The sequence below is a fragment of the Rhinolophus sinicus genome, chromosome 1 (genome assembly GCF_057876585.1).
Source record: "Rhinolophus sinicus isolate RSI-liver-muscle chromosome 1, RSI-T2T, whole genome shotgun sequence".
Taxonomy (NCBI): domain Eukaryota; kingdom Metazoa; phylum Chordata; class Mammalia; order Chiroptera; family Rhinolophidae; genus Rhinolophus; species Rhinolophus sinicus.
In genome coordinates this window covers 44,004,677-44,021,451 of record NC_142501.1, presented here as the reverse complement: position 1 = coordinate 44,021,451, position 16,775 = coordinate 44,004,677, and the positions used below count along the sequence as shown (strand labels likewise).

General features: G+C 35.0%; 1 protein-coding gene across 1 annotated transcript in view; it reads left to right on the top strand.

Annotated features, from left to right (window-relative positions):
• The window catches only part of SYT10 (synaptotagmin 10), a 63,512-nt gene that overhangs the window by 8,833 nt on the left and 37,904 nt on the right, over positions 1–16,775 (top strand). Inside the window, exon 2 of the mRNA XM_019736536.3 lies at positions 8,381–8,738. Within this exon, the coding sequence (XP_019592095.1) occupies positions 8,381–8,738 (358 nt within the window). The remainder of the gene's footprint in view (positions 1–8,380; positions 8,739–16,775) is intronic.

The following is a 16,775-nucleotide window of genomic DNA, read 5'->3' as shown; positions in this document are numbered from 1 at the left end:
TGAAATAAATTATAATTCTTGATTAATTATGAGAAATTGCATTTTTGTTCATTTTGAAAATTAACTAGAACTTTAAAATGAAAAAAATATGATACAGAAAGACATAGATAAGAGTATCAACTAAGGCGGTGGTAATTGGGAATTGAAAGCACGCCAATTGGTCTGCACTATTCTTTCTGTGTGATAATAGCCATCTGCATGGGTAGTCGGTAATTACACCTCACAGTTTTCACAAGCCACAGTGACTAGAACCATTCAAATGTTATTATAATCTGGTTTTACAGACATTAGCAAAGTTCTGCTTTACGAAAAGTTTCTGACGAGTTGGCATTTTTTGGCTTACTCTTTCCTGATCAGAGTGTTTTTTTCTCAGTTTTTCAGAACTGTCACTTTATTTTGAGATATTAAAACATGGTAAAAGAGTAAGATCTTTATAGAGAAAAACTGAGTCAGAGATATACAGTCAGACAGATAAATAGTGGTAGAACAATGGTTATGCATATGTATGTAATCACACCAGAGTGTGAGCAATTTTAAACCTGATTATCTTGGAGCCTAATCTAATTTCTGTAAATTTCATTAACTCTTAGTCTAATCAAAATATAATAGGCTGCATGCTATGTGCTGTATTGCTATGTAATGGATTGCTTTTAATTATCCAAAGACATTGAAAATTTTGGTTAGAGAGATCTCACTCATCCATTTTGCCCATTGCAACGGGTAAATTCCAGTCCATATGGAAAAGGCAAGCCATTCATATTTATCAGCCTGGCTTCCCCATGGTTCGCATCTTTCTTCCAATGATCTTCTTTTCTTCTCTACCTTACCTCTTTACTTTTATGATCATGCCCAAACACTTGTTATTATGCTGCACAATGCTATCTTAGAATTATAAATTCAGACATCTCAACCCTCAACCTAAAGCTCTGATGCTTTCATCTTTCTTGTGTAGAAACTCCAAAGCATTCACCTGTCTTCTCTGTGAATTCCCTCTCAGTAAATATGGCATCATATTTATGATGCATCCTTCCTCATTGCAATTACTTTCTGTTCTGAGGTTTATCACATTCTCCTGGGGAGAGAGGGACCTCACTGATGGGCAAATCTCTTTCAGTTCCTACCCCAAAGCAGGCTGACTGATATCACTCTATTATAGTATTGAATTTCAAAAGAACTCTCAATTCTGACAAGACATCCTATGTTTACCTATCAATTTTCTTCTCTACAGTTCCCCAACTCCCACTTTGGATAGAAAAGACTACTTGTAAACGAGAATTTACTTGACTTCTTACCCAAAGACCAATAAACTCACCAGATTCCAAAACCATCCTCTTTTTCTTACAAAGGAAAAAATGATCTAATCCTTTCACCTTGCCCATCCGTTGTTACCTTTTAAGGGCCTTCACTATTAATTACTCACTCTGCTTAACTTTCTATTGCTTCTTGTCTAATCATTTCTTCCCATACATTTTAAAACATATTTAAGTATTACACATCTTAATAAAAACACCTTCATCAACTCCTTGTGCTACTCTAGTTATTACTCCTGCTCCCCTCCTTTCCTAAATCCGGTTTCCTGAAGGAATTATCTACTTTTAATAGAATTCACTTCCTTACTCCCATTCATTAACTAAACTGCATTAATCTAGTTAAAAGTTTCACTTAGTCTCATCGAATTCACTGAAGATCTACTTCTTAGAGTCTATTTGTCAACCCTTGGTTTTTAAAAAAAATTTTTTTTTTAGTTACTGTTGACATTCAATATTGTTTTATATTAGTTTCAAGTATAGAGTGTAGTGGTTGGACATTTATATAATTTATGCAGTGATCCCCCTGATTAGTCCAGTACCCACCTGGCACTGTACACAGTTATTGCAACATTATTGACTATATTCTCTATGCTGTACATCCCTGAGACTATTTTGTAACTACCAATTTGTATTTCTTAATCCCTTCATCTTTTACACCTAACCCCTCCCCTCTGGCAACCATCAGTTTGTTCTCTGTATCCAAAACACTGATTTGAAAAGATGTATACATCCCTATGTTCACTGCAGCACTATTTACAATAGCCAAGATATGGAAGCAACCCAAGTGGCCATCAATAGATGATTGCATAAAGATGTGCTACATATGTACAATGGAATATTACTCGGCCATAAAAAAGAATGAAATCTTACATTTGCAACAACATGGATGGACGTAGAGCAGGGGTGTCCAAACTTTTTTCAGCGTTTTTCACCAAGGGCCATATGTGGTAAAACACACAAACAGCCGGGCCACTCACTCGAGGTGAAGTACGTATCGCCTCACCTGGTTTATTTAAGTAAACTAAATATATTTTTGGAATTTGCTGGGGGCCAATTGAAAATGGATCGCGGGCCGCAGTTTGGACACCCCTGACCTAGAGGGTATTATGCTAAGTGACATAAGTCAGATTGAGAAAGTCAACCCTTAACTTTTTATAATATTGACCACTTCTTAAAATATTCTCCTCCAAATTTCTTGAAAAACACATTGACCTGACTTTTAAAAATACTTTTCCTTTTTCTCTGTCTTTTATGCATGCAGGCTCTTTGTTGTTTAAAGTTCATAGTTCTTTACATTCAGAGGGTGCCAAAAAAATGCAAAAAAAAAAATGTATACACATTTTTAAGAAAGGAAAAAACTATTAAAATTATAATACTTAGTATATACCAATAATAAAAGATGAATACAAGTCACATTTGACTTATGCAACTACAAGAGATGCTCAAAATCGTTACCATCAGTGTCCAGACACTTCTGATTACGGTGAACTACTGCCTGAGCAACATTGACCACAGTGTCCACTTGTATACATTTTTTGGCACTCCTTGTATTGTTGTACATGAATATTTTAAGAAGTGGTCAATAGTATAAAAAGTTAAGGGTTGACTTTCTCAATCTGACTTATGTCGCTTAGCATAATAGCATAATTGGTGTACACTCCCGGGATTGGTGCACTCCCAGGATTCTGTGGAGAAGCCTTTATCTTCTCTTTCATGGATTCAGATTCCACTTTAAGGAAGTCCTTCAATTTTATCTTGAGTCGCAGTCATGTGTGACCAACAATTTACTCAAAATTTCTACTTGCATGACCACAAGTACTGTAGACTCAGTACGGCCCAAACTGAAATCATGATCTTATTTTATCATCGTGTTTGTCTCCCAAAGTGTCAGATTCTTGTCCTTCAGTCTTCACACTCCTTCACTACAGCTTTGACTTCCCAACTATCTCCAAAATCTGTTCTTTTTCCCATTTCAGAAACCCTCTTTTGGAGTGAGTATAATCTCTCATGTGGGTAATTTATAATCTGTTAACAAGTTTTTCCTCCTCTAGCATGGCTTCCACTCAGATCTTCTCCCTAGCCAGAGTGTTATTTCTGAAAAGGGTATCTGACCATTTCAATATCTGACTTAAAAATGCTTTGGGGACTACTTATTTTTTTCTTTGAACTAAGTCCAAATTCGTAACATTCTTCATGTTATGGTTAAAAATGTTGAATCAAAATCATAAAAGAATCATTTAAAACAGGGGTGTCCAAACTGCAGCCCGCGGGCCAACTGCAACCTGCAATCCATTTTCAATTGGCCCGCAGCAAATTCCAAAAAATATATTTAGTTTACTTAAATAAACCAGGTGAGGCGATACGTACTTCACCTCGAGTGAGTGGCCCGGCTCTTTGTGTATTTTACCGCATATGGCCCTTGGTGAAAAACGTTGAAAAAAGTTTGGACACCCCTGATTTAAAACATTTTGATGACTTCATAAATTCCTCCAGGTCCTCCCTTTATCTTTTGATGGATTCTTTTTTATTTTGTTAAACAAATTTTGTTGAAAACAATTCTCATAAATATTGAGTATTAAACAGTTGATTTTGTTTTCTAATATTTTTAATGATTAATAATTGCAAGTAATGTAAAAATATATAAAATATAAAGAGCTTGTTTTTATAATTTTATTTTTATTTTTCAGGATACAATTTTAATGATTCCTTCTTTCTTTTGTTGCTCTTGCTTTATGTTTCTAATGGAAGGGTGTGCAAGATAGGAATAATCATGGAATTTTGGCCCACTCCTATCCCTAGGAAGTGACTTACCTGTTTCCCCCTTCTTTGAGGTATACGCTTCATAACCTCAGGAAACAAATACTCTACTCCATGTAGTAATTTTACAGGATCGAGGCCTCATGGAGAACACCTGCGGTGTCCAGCCAGGCGCATGACTATATTGGCAAGTCCAGTTAATTCAAGGTGACATATTAACAAGTTCACATTCTGATAGACCTAAGCTGATAGTCCCTTAGTATTTCAATTGTTGCCTGCTTGAATACCATGTCTAGCTCTCAGTTATTCTGAGCACAAATGGGTAGGAAAATGGAATGTTACTTATTAGCTTCCTAAATATTCATATTTACTTAGAAATGTTGGTCTCCATTATACACTAATGCATTCTTTTCAGTGCCAGATATCCTGAAAAGATGACTCTCCTCTTCTTACTACTCTGTGACTCAATGTTCAATCCGTACCCAATCCATACCTTTGCCTCTTTTCCCAATTGGCATTCCTGTTTGAGAAAAATAGAGTTAATCATGATACCAACCCATTGTTGCACTTCTTATGCAGATAACAATGTTAAATACTTCATACACATTTCCTCATTTAAACTTCACAACATTCTTGTTAAATAAATATAAACATCCCTCTTTTACTGAGGCTCTTAAAGCCTAAATAGTGTGCCCAAAGTCACATAGTAGTGGAGCTGACATTTTAATCCAGGTCTAAAGTGTTCCACAGTAGAAGCTGTGTTATTACTACCTTCCTAGTAAGAGGATTTCTGCATATTCCCTCCAGATCACTCAGCTTTTAGTCACCCAGCCACCTGAAAACCACAGACATTTGAGTGCCTTTTTAGATAAGTCTCAAAATATGTATTCAGTGGCTTCATAAACAAACATTTTTTACTATATGATATATACTACACACTAAAAATAAAAAGGTGAATAAATTTGGTTTTTGCTCTGAAGGATCTTGGAGGAGAGTATTGGTAGGATGAGAACATGTGGAGAAGCAAAATAACTACAGATCCATAACTCCTTATCAACAATTATAAAACCTCAAAATCCTAAAAACAACATTATTTTGTAAATTATGACAATTTGGCATTAACACCGTACCTAAGTTGGCATTAAGCTACATACAGTTTTCAGTGATCCTACTCAATGTAAATCATACATTTTATTACAGATATGTTAATGTGTTTGGTTATTGAATGTTATCCCAGATAATGTGTACTATATTACTTTTCTAATATCCAAAAGAAAATAATAATTTTTGAAACACATCATGTACCAAAAGTGTGGGATAAAGGATTATATGTCAATTAATTATTATAAGACGAGGGTTACAGTGGTGGGTGCGCTTTAAAAGCCCATTAGAAATACATATTTCTAATATATTCAGAAATAGAAGAGGCAGAGAGAGCTTTATGGAAGAGGTACTATTGTATCTGATTATTGAAGGATGAATACAAATTTGCCAGGCAACCAAACAGAAGGAGAAAATGCACTGGCGCTACATGAAACAGGCTGAGCAAAATCATGAGCGTATTGGTGTGGTCAGAGTAAGGAGTATAGGTAAGAGAGTAGCAGAAGAATGAACCTGGATCAATAGTCAGGGGTCAAATCCCAAAGATGCTGTGGAATGCCATGCAAAGTTTGGATTTGCCCCCAGATGGCTAAGAGGTGACCTGGGAGGATGTTAGGCTAAGAGAGCTACCATGGTGACCAGGGCATGATTTGGTTTCTACCTATTACCCTGTGACTGATAGCATAACCTTTCAGTTTCAGAACTAACTTGGTTTGGGCGAAATATTTTATGGTCCCCTAAATGATAGAACCAGATATTGATTTTAGAAAGAAAATTGTCAACAGAAGTGAAGATGGAACTAAGGTCAGAGATTTTTTTCCTCAGGGCTTTGTCCTAAAGTGAAAACAACCTTATGAATGCCAAAGCCTATCACTTAGGAACAGTGACATAAGAATTTCATAAATTTTTTGTGGCTGGCATATAGAAAGTAATGTAATGCCTGACCTTCATTAGTAAGAAGGGAGGAATTTTCAGTTATAGACTGAAAACTATTTCCCTCCTTTCTCCTCCCCCACATTGTCCTGCAGTTTTTTTATATCTTGGTTTTTATCTCCAACTGGGTAGAAGTTAAACTGTTGAAGAAGTTAGTTGACTTGGAATATTCAAAAAAATATAATGTAAATGGAGCTGAAAGTACTGAAGATTATGAAGCCACAATTGTATTTATTCCTCCATTTTAAAATCATAATAATCGGAAAACACTAATTTTACACTTTTCACCCTTTTCTTTAAGTTATGGTGCTCATGAAAAATAAAAAGTAAAAATGAACTGCAAAGTATAAAATATGATCACACATTTCTTACCAATGGAATATAAATGGGAAATATATTCAATGGTTTTTTTTGTTTGTTTTTTAGTAAGCAACTGAAAAGTGAAGGAAAATATTAATGTCTCTGTATCACAGCATGTCAAAATTAATTTTTATCCTTATAACTAGCAATAAAAACTTGGAATTATTTCAATTTCTGAATGGATTTCCATTAGCTACAAATTGGGAGTTTAAACAAAACCATTTTATCTTACCAATCAGGGAACTGTAAATTAAAACAAGGTATCATTTCCCCCCTCAAATTAGTGAAAAGCAAAGTACAACAATATTTCTCAGAGATTGTAGGAATTGGCAAACTCATGTGATGTCTTCATTACAGCCACTGGGGTACATTTTGGAAATATCTAGCAAAACTTTAACCTATGATCTTGCCATTCTTTTCCTAGAAATGGACCTTAGAGAAACATTCACAAATATGCACAAGGAAAAGGTATAAGGATGCTTGTTGTAACTATGTCGTAATAGCAAAACATTGAGCATAATCTAAATATCCATCATGATGAAGAGTTATGGAGTACTATGTGACATGAAGTTAGACCTCAGGTATTGATGAATAAAAAAGTAAAATAAATCGATACATTGTTAACTGAAGTCTATATTCAAATTTCCTTAGTTTTTAACTAATATCTTTTTTTCTATTCCAGGATTCCATCTAGGATAACACATTGCATTTAGTTGTCATTTCTTCTTAGTCTCTTCTTGGCTGTGACAGTTTCTCATATTTCATTTAATTTATTTTTTATGACCTTGACATTTTTGAAGAGTACTGGTCAAGTATTTTGTAGAATGCCCTTCTACTGAAATTTGTCTTATATTTTTCTCATGATTAAACTCGGGTTATGGGTTTGGGGGAGGAAGACCACAGAGGTAAAATATCATTTCCGTTACATCAGATCAATGGTACATACTATCAATATGATTCATCCCTCTTGATGTTCACCTTGATCATCTGGCTGAGGTTTCTCAACTGCAAAGTTATCCCTTTTGTATCTTTTCCCATACTGTATTCTTTGGGAGAAAATTATTCTGTGTAGCCAACCCTTAATGAGTAGGGACCTATGCCCCACCTCCTGGAGGGCAAAGTAGCTACGTAAATTGTTTGAAATTCTTTTACATGAGAGATTTGTCGCTTCTCTCCCGTTTATTTATTTACTCAGTCTTATTAATTTTTCACTATATTCCTTTGACTCTAATCTAAATATCATTTTTCATAATGAGTATATTACATAACAAATATAATGAGTATATAGTAATTTTGTGATTGTTTTGAAATAAGAATGTTTTAGAGCTACTTAGATAACAAATCACTAATTTTGGACTTTGGAAATTAGGAGCATGCAAGGTTATGAGAATGGAGTTTGAAAATACAGCTAACAGTGCACACATTCTATATTAGTAATATGTTATTCTCATTTAAACTATAAAAAAATGTTTTACACAAATATTTAATATCATTCCCTGCTCAGAGAGTGAGAATGTTGCATCTTTAGATCAAAGAGAAGCAAACAGAAGCCTCTTCTGTGTATGCAGTTTCTGAGTTTCTTAAGCGTCATGACTTTGTGGCAGGTTGCAAGTTGCCAGCCTTCACTTTGCAAACTCTTGGGACCCTTGTAGTGTCCTTAGAAATAATATGCGTATATCACACTTTTCCTGTATACAACCAGAAACTTTTCTTGGGATGGGATTTTTCAAATATCTCCTTTGAGAATTTCCTGACATAATTGCTAACTGTTCCTCCCTATGAAGCTAACTTAAAATTAAAATTTTGAAACTAAATGAGGAAGCTGTTATTATTATAATATAAAATTATCTGACCATTTCTGCTCTTTTATGTATGTTGTCAGTGAATAAATATTTTTTTTACATTGTAATTTCTTCCAGATATTTCGGTCAGCTTGTTAGCAGTCGTTGTCAGCTTTTGTGGCCTGGCCTTGTTGGTGGTCTCACTTTTTGTCTTCTGGAAGTTGTGCTGGCCTTGCTGGAAGAGCAAACCTGTGACTTCCAACATCAGTACTCTTCCACAGAGCGCTTCAAGTGCTCCAACTGAAGTTTTTGAGACTGAAGAGAAAAAAGAGGTGAAAGAAAATGGAAAGCCAGCACTAAAAGCTATTGAGCCTGCAATAAAAATCAGCCACACTTCCCCTGATATCCCAGCAGAAGTCCAAACGGCTTTAAAAGAACATTTAATTAAGCATGCACGTGTGCAAAGACAAACTACTGAGCCTACATCTTCATCCCGGTAAGGAAAGATCAAATATATAAAGTTGTGTGTGTGTGTGTGTGTGTGTGTGTGTGTGTGTGTGTCTGTGTGTGTGTGTTGTGATTTCATAAGAGAAAAAACTGAGGTGGGAAAAAAGAAAAGACAAACAGGAGAAATGAGAAAGATACAAGAAACAAATAAATAAGGACGGAATGGGTCAGACAGATTATTATTTATTGACTCTTTCTCTTGAAATATCATTAACTGATAGCTGCTGCTTATACTCTTTCAATTTAGTATAATTCAACCAATAAATATCGAGAAAACAGACATATCATTAAATCATCTAGAAGTTCACCATCAAAACCTGTTAACAGAGATTGATGTTTAGTCTACAATTGTTTAGCACCGACACCATAAGCATGGAACTGCTGGAAAATTCTGTTGCTTCTTTGAACTCACATAGAACAACTTCTTATTCTGGGCAACGTATGATAACAGAGCTTTGGTGAATGCCATGCGTGCACCAAATAGTATACATGAAAGGAAGATACTTTTTAACTCAACGTGGAAAAATCAGCAAAGTTTGCTTGAATGAAAATAATTTGCCATAGTGTATTTCTAACTGTGTTAACTGTAAAGGAAAAAGAGAATCTTGTTAAGAGTCATTTTTTTTGTTTCTGCTAAGTATGGTCTTCAATCCTTATAATGAACAACAACATGATAGTAGCAGTTTTTCTTTGGTTCCCAAAAGTTGCAACTAGTTTTACCCTAGGGCAGGGTGAAATCAATGGTATTGGGTCCTAAATTGCTAATTAACTGACTTCCTAATCTTACCTTTCTACCTCTCTAAATTGAAAGTGCATCCATGCTTTCTGACATGACATGCTTTTGTGGGTATAGACTTCTGTCAAATTGAGAAACTGTGCATGGGTTGTGTTTGCTACTAGGATTGAAAGAATATTCAATGCATCTTTGATAAAATAAAAAAGGACTGTATCCATCAATAAGTTCTCTTCTTCCTGAAATAAATTCCAGAGGTATAAGTAAAAGTAATTATTATTTGGCAGGATAATGAACCTGGGGATAAGGAAGGAAGATGGATGGGGGTATCTTTTCCATGTTATACTTTTCTATGCTATTTAAGTTTTATAATCAAAGTATGCCTCATATTGAGTTATTATTTTGACAAGTTTTCCTGAGTAGTGGCATTTAGGGTGATTTTTAAATGTTTTATAATTTTTATGTAATGTGATCTAATATATATGTTAAGTTTATTTATTATGGATATTTAACTGTAAAATAAGTATCCCATGTGCCACTTTTTTAATGCCTACAGGTAAAAACATTTTGAAATGATCTCAGGTGGTTACCTTACTATCACTACTATCATCTCTGCAAACCGTGGCCACATCTTACATTTAATAAAGCCTTAAGACACTTAGAAATTTCAGGGCAAAAATGTTCAGTTAATCTAAAAACATTTTTAAAATGTTAACAACAGTTATGAGTGTATATGAGCTCTTTATTCTTCAGAATTATTTAACTCTTTTAGTTGGTAATTATACCCTATGTAAGGACTTTCAATTAATGAAGACAAATTGAGGTAAGCTATGAAAATAGCTTGGCTTTCTCTGCACAAGTGTTTTTCTGGAAACCACAGAAAAGCAAAATACTGTCTCCAAAGTATTATCTGTTGAATGTAAAGAGACATCTTATCTGATTATCCTTAGCTAGGGGAGAATGAAAGAATACATACTGAAAATACATGTGTGAAGCCTTGGGCGTGGATGCAGAATTGGTTTCTAGAAATAATATATAGTAGGAATGAAGGCACATCATTCAAGCTCTGGATTTCTCAGTAATTATCTGAACTTGAATAAATCAGAAAAAAAAATTTGTCTCAGTCTTAAAAAACATAAAAATTGGATTGTATATATCTTATATTTTCTAAGATAAAAAGTAGAACACAAATTTATAGTTTTGCTAGCACTTTGATATCATTTCCTCTGCCTCTTTGAATTTTCTTGTTTATATGAGAGACTGGGAAAAAAAGAAAATAAATATTACTTCTGAGGGTTTGTAATTTACTCATTATGCCAGGCACTCTTCCTGCAAATCCTGCACCAACCTGCATAAAGTAATTATTATTAATTATCCCCATTACTTGTGAGTTAACTGAAGGCCAGAGACATTAAAAAATTCACCCAAAGTCATGCAGCTGGCAAGAGTTAAAATCAAATTTATCTAGATTGATGAAAAACATTTTAAGCATTAAAGCCAAGGGGATATAGTTTTTCGCAACAAAAGATGTTAGTTATAAGTCTGCTGAGGACAGGTAGTTTAGAGGATGGAGAATGGGGACATCCTTCTGCTCATTCCACTCAGAAATACGGAATTATATATTGGTATCATGATTGACTAGCGTCATGATGTTAATCTTTTTGGCCTTCGGATAAATTCTTTGCAGAAAACGATTATTCCTAGTTCTCAAAAACCATAATCTACATTAATTACTTCATCATACTAGAAACTGCCTTTATAGGAAGAGGAAGAGGAAATTGCTGAGTTCATTATGCAGTCCACTTGGACACAGAGATCAAGGGTACATTATTATACATCAGCTTATTCTGCTAAAATGCTAACTTTCACTGACATGTAGCAAAATCAAAGCACACACACACATTACACAATAAATTTAATTTTAATGCTTGGTTTCCTCACCTTATTGGGATATCCAAGCTCTAGTCTATTGTTGAGACTCCCCTTTATTTGGCTTAGGCAATAGATGGCAAACATACTTTTTAAAGTTTTATTTGTCTCTGTACTTAAATAACCTCCTGATTGGTCCAGAAGTTCCCAGCATTGCTGGGAAGTGCCATATTTTTTTAAGTTCTCATCTACCTTTCCAAATACCTGGCCTTTTGGTCCCATCAGCCTGCCAGGCAACCAAACGACCCAGCAGGCATCTGTGTATTTCTTCATTATTGACATTCTTCTAGCATCCATCTTATTCAGTGATATTTACTTCTGGGAATAGTCAGTGTATTCTGCACACTGTTTCCTCTCTGCAAACTCTGAGTAGCTGGAAAAATTTGACAACATAATTCAAAGATAAAACACAATATTAACTTCGATATGAAGAAATACAAGAGCAAACTGTGTAGTGGAGAATGCAGAATTCAGAGAATAGAAAAATTATTTCCAGTTGAAGCATGGAAAAGGGCCATTAAGTTTGGCTAAAGGACACTAGAAATTCACATAAATGGCAGTTGTGAGGGAGTATACATCCCAGATGGAAACATTTTATGTGAAAAAACATAAAACAGAAAACCTTGCTAAGAAAGCAGCAGGTTAGTTACCTTAATCAGAATATAAAGTTCAGTGGAAGAATAATAAAAGATAAAGTCAGCTGGAATTAAAGTATGAGGAGGCCATAAAATCATGGCCAGGATGTTCAAGGTCTGTCCTGTCAAAATTTTTTGCAGCAGAAGAGTCCCTTGGATAAAGAGCTATGTTATAGGAAAATTAATTTGGCAAATGTTGATAGGACAGACTGTAGAAGATGACATCTATTTTGTAACTAATATAATAAGTCAGGCATAATAAAAATCAGGACGTAGCAAACAACAACAAAAAGAGACAGAAACCTGAGAAAAGCTGTAAAGGAACAACAGGTCTCTTATGAAAAATATTAAATGACACTTCAGTCTTTCCAAGTCTAGTCCAAACCTTTTAAAAGCCTGACATTCAACCCATTAGAACCTAATGATACCAAGCTATCATTGCAGTGTTTTGGAGGCTCCACATAACTCACACATATAGTTCTACATTGCTTTCTTAGGCAAAAAACCTGGCAAATTCACTTCTGTATTGCTCTTGAAACCTAGACAAGGCACTATAAGAACTCAGGCTGTATCTGTTTAATAATAATAATAATAATAATAATAATAATAATAATAATAATAATAATAGGAGGAGGAGGAGGAGGAAAGCAACAGATGAATTTGATGACTTCATCTTATCTATTCAAATGGATCTTTCATGGTTGCCAATTAGAAGGGTAGTTGGTCTTTTTATCACCCTCTTGTAGACCTCGACAGTCTACCTGTGCTTTTTGCTCATGTTGCTTCCTTTGTCTAGAATGATGACCTCTTTTTTATGTACTACAAGATCGTTAAGGAAAATGTATCTGGGAATCTACTTTTTCTGCCCAATTATAAGCTATTGTCCTTTATCATTTGAAACCACAGTTACAGTCTAGCAATTAATTACTTATTGTCTTCATATTAAGCTATAGCTGTTTGCCAAACTAGACGTTAAGTTCTCAAAGAATAAGGTTGTGTAACCTAATTTCCATCACTGCATAGGTGCATAATAAGCATCAAGTGAATGCTTTTGATTGATTGATGTCGCTTTACTTCACTTTGCTCCTTTAAAAGCAGTATCAGGTGGTGAGATAAATTGTGCTCATATTATAAAGAGGTTAATGATGGTATACTCCCAGCCATGAGTATGAGGACCAATTTTCTGAGCATTCATTAGTGGTGTAAAGATGAGGTGAATAGTAAGTGGCAAAATAATTTGTTGAGGATGAGGAATTACATAGGTTAGCCAATGTTTGCAAGGATTCTAAGTACCTACTGAAAATAATTAGGAAACCTAATGGTAGCTCCAATGGAACATGAACAAAAGCAGGAAAATGTACGTGGAAAGAAATCATTGACTCATATGTGCTGATAGATTTAAAATTAGTTTTGGTTGATTAGAAAAGTAATTCTTAAAATCATCATACACAATGTCAGAAAGAACTTTCTTTTTTTTTTCTCTTTTTTTTAATTTATTTTTTAAATTTATTGGGGTGACAATTGTTAGTAAAATTACATAGATTTCAGGTGTGTACAATTCTGTATTACATCATCTATAAATCCCAATTTGTGTTCACCACCCAGAGTCAGTTCTCCTTCCATCACCATATATTTGATCCCCCTTACCCTCATCTCCCACCCCCCAACCCCCTTACCCTCTGGTAAGCAGTAAACTATTGTCTGTGTCTATGAGTCTGTTCAGAAAGAACTTTCAATGTACACTTCTAAAAAATAAGTGAAGAATTATGTAAAACTGGATTGCGTAGTTTTCTTTAAGAGATTTTTTTTTAATTAAATTTCTCTAAAACGATAGATAGCAAAAATTGCAATTATCCATTCCAGGACACTGTAAGAAACGGAAAACAGGATTGAACATCAAGTGAGAGTTTAAAAGGTGTATGTATAGTTAACTAGGATATCAAGAAGCAGTACTTGTCCAGAACAATGGGAGGACCTGAGATCTATGTCCTTGAAATAAAATTTCATGAATCATGCTGGGCAAGTGGTTGAGGTAGTTAAATAATCCCCTTTCTGAAACATATGCAGTTGTGTACGCACTAACTTCTTTTCTAAAGTGAGATGATTCTTTGAACCAAAATCAGAGACAGAACCTTACAAAATAGATACAAACTTGGAAAGTTTGTTTTCTGGCACTGATAAATATTATCTCTTCTTTGAAAGCACTAATTATAAATTGATCGGGTCCTCCTTCTTCATGCTTGGGAAGTTTGATTCTGTTAGTCACAGGAATCTTTGGGTAAATTATTTTTGTACAAACTTTGGGAGGCATTTCCTGAGTCCTAGCATATGTTATTATGAAATTCATGAAAAGATGAATAATACTGACTCTGCCATTATGAAGGCCATTATAGTTTAGTAAAAGGGTTGGGGAATGGAAGACTATCTGAAAACAAGGAATTTCAATACACTATTTGCAGTATGCTCAAGATGTGGAGGTACAAAAGAAGGGTCACCCAGAGTGGTAGGTGAATTCACCTGGAGGACTAAAACATTTTCTCCAAAAGCTAGCTAAGCCCACTGGGAGGTTGGCTCATGATAGCTAGCAGCGTTCTTCCAAGTAAGGGAAGGCCTAAATGACATACTGAGCATAGAAATTTAGAGTTAGAATACATAATTAAGGTAAAAAGAACTTCTAGACGTCTAGTAATACTAAATAGAATGTTCTTGGATTTATTATTTTGACAAGTTGTTCAGAATTTTTATATATATATATATATATATATATATATATATATATATATATATATGGCTTCACTTTGTATTACTTCTTGTAATATAAAATATGTTCTCAGCACTTTATTTGTAGATCAAAAACTACCATATAATATTCTCCAACCTGATTACATTGGAGCATTCCTTTAAATATATATTATATCAAAGGCAATTGCTTATCATCTGTTAGGATTTTTTACACTTTTTTTTTTAACATGGAGAAAGGTCATGGGGCAAGTATTTTCAGGGTAAATGAACATTTGTTTCATTAAATGCTATTAAGTGACAAGTTGCCTATAAATTATTTGAACAGAATAGAGATAAGTTACTTAAATGAATTTTAACCATCCTATTACATAATTGAGAAGAAAACAGTTTTCCTCCAAACAGCTTTTACTATTATTGGATTGTTAATGATATGGCTAAATTTTTCAGGGGAAAATATTCAATTAATTTATTCAACCATATTCATTGAACACTTGTTATATGCCAGGCATTTTTCTCAACATTTGGTACACATTAGGGAACAAAACTCTCAAAAATCCCCACCACATTCTTGTAGGAAAGAACCAGACAAAATAACCAAGTAAATAACGTGATGTATTAGAAAGTAATACATTCTATAGAAAATAATAGTGCAAAATAAATAGATTCGTAGGTCTAAATGAGGGGGACAGTGTTGCAATTTTAAATGTGATAAGATAGAATTTGCTGAGAAGGTGACATTTGAGCAAAAACGTGAAGAAATAGGTGGGTGGCCACGAAGGGTTCTGGGGAGAGCTTTCTGTGCAGAGGAGACAGCCAGTGCAAAGGCCCTGAAGCTAGAACCTGCCGTTTGTGTTTCAACTGCAGCAAGGAGGCCAGTGTGGCTATAGCGGACAAAGCAGCATGGAGAATGCTAGGAGGAAACTCAGACAGGTAGCAGGGCCTAAGCTGTTTTATGTTTACTCTGAATAACGTGGAGAGCCACTGGAGGGTTTTTAATCAGAAGAGTGGCATGAGTTGACTTATGTTTTGAAAAGATAACTCTCTTGTTTTGAAAATAGCCTTAGAAGGAGGCCTAAGCATTGAAGCAGAAAAACCTCTAAGAGGCTGTAGTCCAGGCCAGACGTGATAGTGGTTCAGACCAAGGAGATGGTAGTTAAAGATGGTGAGAACTGGATGATTCAGGATATAGCTTGAAGGTAGGACAAACAGAATATCCTGACAGATTAGCTGTGGCATATGAGTAAAAAGTGAGGAGACAGGAGGACTCCAAGGCTTTGGCTTGAGCCTCTGGAAAGATCAAGTTGCGATAGACCAGACTGTGAATGGGGTGATCTTGAGGGGCAAGAATGGGAAGGCTGGACCTGTTGAGTTTAAAGATCCTATTATACATCGAAATGGAGAAGTCGAGGAGGCAACTGGATAATGACTGGAATTCTGGAGAGAATCTGTGATACTTACATAAATTTAGGGTCTACATATAGGTGGTGTCCAGAGCCAGGAGATGATATCATCAAAGAAGTGAGTGTGGATAAGAAAGAGAAAACCAGAGCTGAATCCCTGAGGTTCTCTAGTATTAAGACAACAGGAACAGCATAGTGGACTAAGAAGTAGAGACTAGTAAAGTAGGAGGAAAGCCAGGAAGGAATAACCTGGAAGCCAAGTGAAGAGAGTATGTGAACAACCAAGAGAGACTCTAATAAGACCAGGTGGGATGAGGACTGTGGATTTACCTGTGAGTTTAGCAATGTCAGGGAGACTTGTTGACATTCTCAAGAGCAGTGATACTGGAGTTGGGCATGTGAAAAGCTAATTAGAGGCAGTTTAACTAGAATGGGAGGAGATAAATTGGACAGTGAAAATACCGTCCTCAACTCTAAAGGAGTTTGCTGCAGATGTTTTAGAGAAACAGCAGTTCAGAGAGAGAAAGTGGACTAAAGAGAAGTTCCTTTAAGATAGGAGAAATAAGAATATGCTGTTATGCTGATGG